The sequence below is a fragment of the Eimeria mitis genome, genomic scaffold (genome assembly GCF_000499745.2).
Source record: "Eimeria mitis Houghton genomic scaffold, Emh_scaff1332, whole genome shotgun sequence".
Taxonomy (NCBI): Eukaryota; Apicomplexa; class Conoidasida; order Eucoccidiorida; family Eimeriidae; genus Eimeria; species Eimeria mitis.
In genome coordinates this window covers 7,495-9,710 of record NW_013568797.1, presented here as the reverse complement: position 1 = coordinate 9,710, position 2,216 = coordinate 7,495, and the positions used below count along the sequence as shown (strand labels likewise).

The 2,216-nt window shown below is 58.8% G+C and overlaps 1 protein-coding gene across 1 annotated transcript in view; it reads right to left on the bottom strand.

The window, feature by feature from the left end:
- Positions 1-2,216, bottom strand: part of EMH_0034850 (uncharacterized protein) — a gene marked incomplete at both ends in the record, with an annotated part of 4,900 nt that overhangs the window by 2,246 nt on the left and 438 nt on the right. The window contains one exon of the mRNA XM_013494917.1: positions 3-2,127. Coding sequence (XP_013350371.1) covers positions 3-2,127 — 2,125 coding nt within the window. The remainder of the gene's footprint in view (positions 1-2; positions 2,128-2,216) is intronic.

Sequence of the window (2,216 nt, the reverse complement as noted above, 5' to 3'; positions counted from 1 at the left end):
CTAAACCTGCAGTTGTCATTACGCCTTGGCCCGTGCTCTGTGTCCCCTGCTGCTGTTGCTGCTGCTGCTGCTGCTGTTGCTGCTGCTGCTGTTGCTTCCGCTGCTGCTGCTTACGGAGCTTCTCTCGCTTAAGGGGAGGCTGCTCCTGCTGGCGTTGCGCTGTCTCCTGCTGAAAAGGAGACAGTGTCTCCTTCGTGTCTGCATCTACGGCTGCTGCGTGTGTCCTTCGAGCAGCAGCATCTGCAGCAGCAGCAGCAGCAGCAGCAGCAGCAGGACTTGCAGCTGTGTTGAGTTGGGGAGGATTGCTCATCTGTTGTGTGTGTAGGTCCTGCAGCATCAGCAGCAGCTGCTTGCTGCTGCTGCTGAGGTGCTGCAGCAGGGCCCCACGCAGCGGCTTTAGTGCTTCAAGGGGCCACAGCTTGCTGCAGCCATCTTCTCCTCCAGAAGCAAAGACAGCAGCAGCAGCAGCAGCAGCAGCAGCAGCAGAATATATTTTACTTGCTGCTACGGAACGAACCCCACGGCCCCTATGCGCATCTAGGGTGTATAGGCAGGGGCCCCCCAAACACCAAACTCTAACGGTTGCATCCTCACCCCCTGACAGCAGCAGGAAACTGCAGCAAGCAGCCTGCAGCAGCAGCAACTCCAACCTCTTGCTGCTGCTGTCTGGGGTGTACTGTCCCCTCTCCTGCTGCTGCACCTGTTGCAGATGGTAATACTGCTGCTCCTGGTGCTGCAGATGATCCTGCTGATGCTGTTTTTGCTGCTCCGGACGACTCTGCTTCTGCTGCTGCTTCTGCTGCAGCTGCTGCAGCAGCAGCAGCTGCTGCTGCTGCAGTTGCTGCTGCTGCAGCAGCTGCTGCTGCACCTTCAAGAGAGGCAAAATGTTGAGGAAGCAGACACTCCAGATGCGTGATTTGTGCCCTCGCAGCACGGAGACACATTTGTAAGAAAACGGAGAAAGGGGGGCCCCCCCAGCCACGGTGGGGGGCCCCCCAGCTACGATCGGGGGGCCCCCAGCAGTACCCTGCGCTTCAGGCTGGTTGCTGCTGAGCGCATGCAGCAGCTTGTCTACTGCTGCAACAACAGCTGTTGCGGTAGGTATCGGATGATCTCCTGTTACTGCTGCCGTCGCTGCTGCTGTAGCTGCTGCTTCTGCTGCTGCTGCTGTTGCTGCTTCTGCTGCTGCTGCTGCTGCTGTTGCTGCTGCTGCTGCAGTGGGCATGCGCAGCCACAATCTTATTTCTCTATCGTCTGAGGCCGAGGCTAAGAGGGCCCCCTCAGCAGCAAACGCCAAAGCGAAGAGGCCCCCTCTGTGCCCTTTTAAGAGCTGGATTAGCACCAGGGACGCAGCAGCAGCAGCAGCAGCAGCAGCAGCAGCAGAACTGGTTGTTGTTGCTGCTGCTGCAGCTGCTGCTGTTTGGCTTGACCTCAGCAGCTCTGCTGCGTCAACTCGCAGCAGCCAAACAAACACCTCCGAGAAGGCAGTGCCTCCAGCTAGGAACAGCTGCAGCTGTTGCTGCTGCTGCTGCTGGTCCTTGCAACAGCAGCAGTTGCTGCTGCCGCAGCATCTGATGCTGCTGCTGCTACGGCAGCAGCGGCAGGAGGAGGAGCAGCAGCTGGTGCTGGTGCTGCAGCTGCAGCAGCTGCTACTGCAACTGCTGCATGTGCCTTCAGCCCCCGCAGACGGCAGCAGCAGCGCCCTTGTTGCTGCTGCTGCTTGCAGCTGCAGCGAGCCCTTGCTGCAGCGCAGCTGCAGCACCACAGCCCCAGATGTTGCATGCATTATACGCAGCAGCCCATCGGAGTAAAGTGCCAACAGATACACGCCGATGCAGCAGCCTCCTGCTGCTGCTGTTGCTGCTGCTGTTGTTGCTGCTGTTGCTGCTGTTGTTGATGATGCTGCTTCGAGGCAACAGCCTCCTGCTGCTTCTGCTGCTGCAGTTGCTTCGGTATCCGTGGGTATTGTTGCTGCTGCTGTTGCCATTGTTGCTGATTGTGCTGCTTCTGCAAATGCAGAGCGTGCTGCTGCTATTTCTGCTGCTGCTCCACCCACTGCTGCTGCTGCTGCAGCAACTGCTGCTGCTGCTGCTTCTTGGCTTCTCGGGCACCCCAAAAAAATAAACTCTGTCGTCAGCACTCTTCTTGTATCTCTCTGCATAAAAATCTGCTGCAGCCGGAGCTGCCCCCTTTCCTGTGTGGGGTGTGGGCCCCCC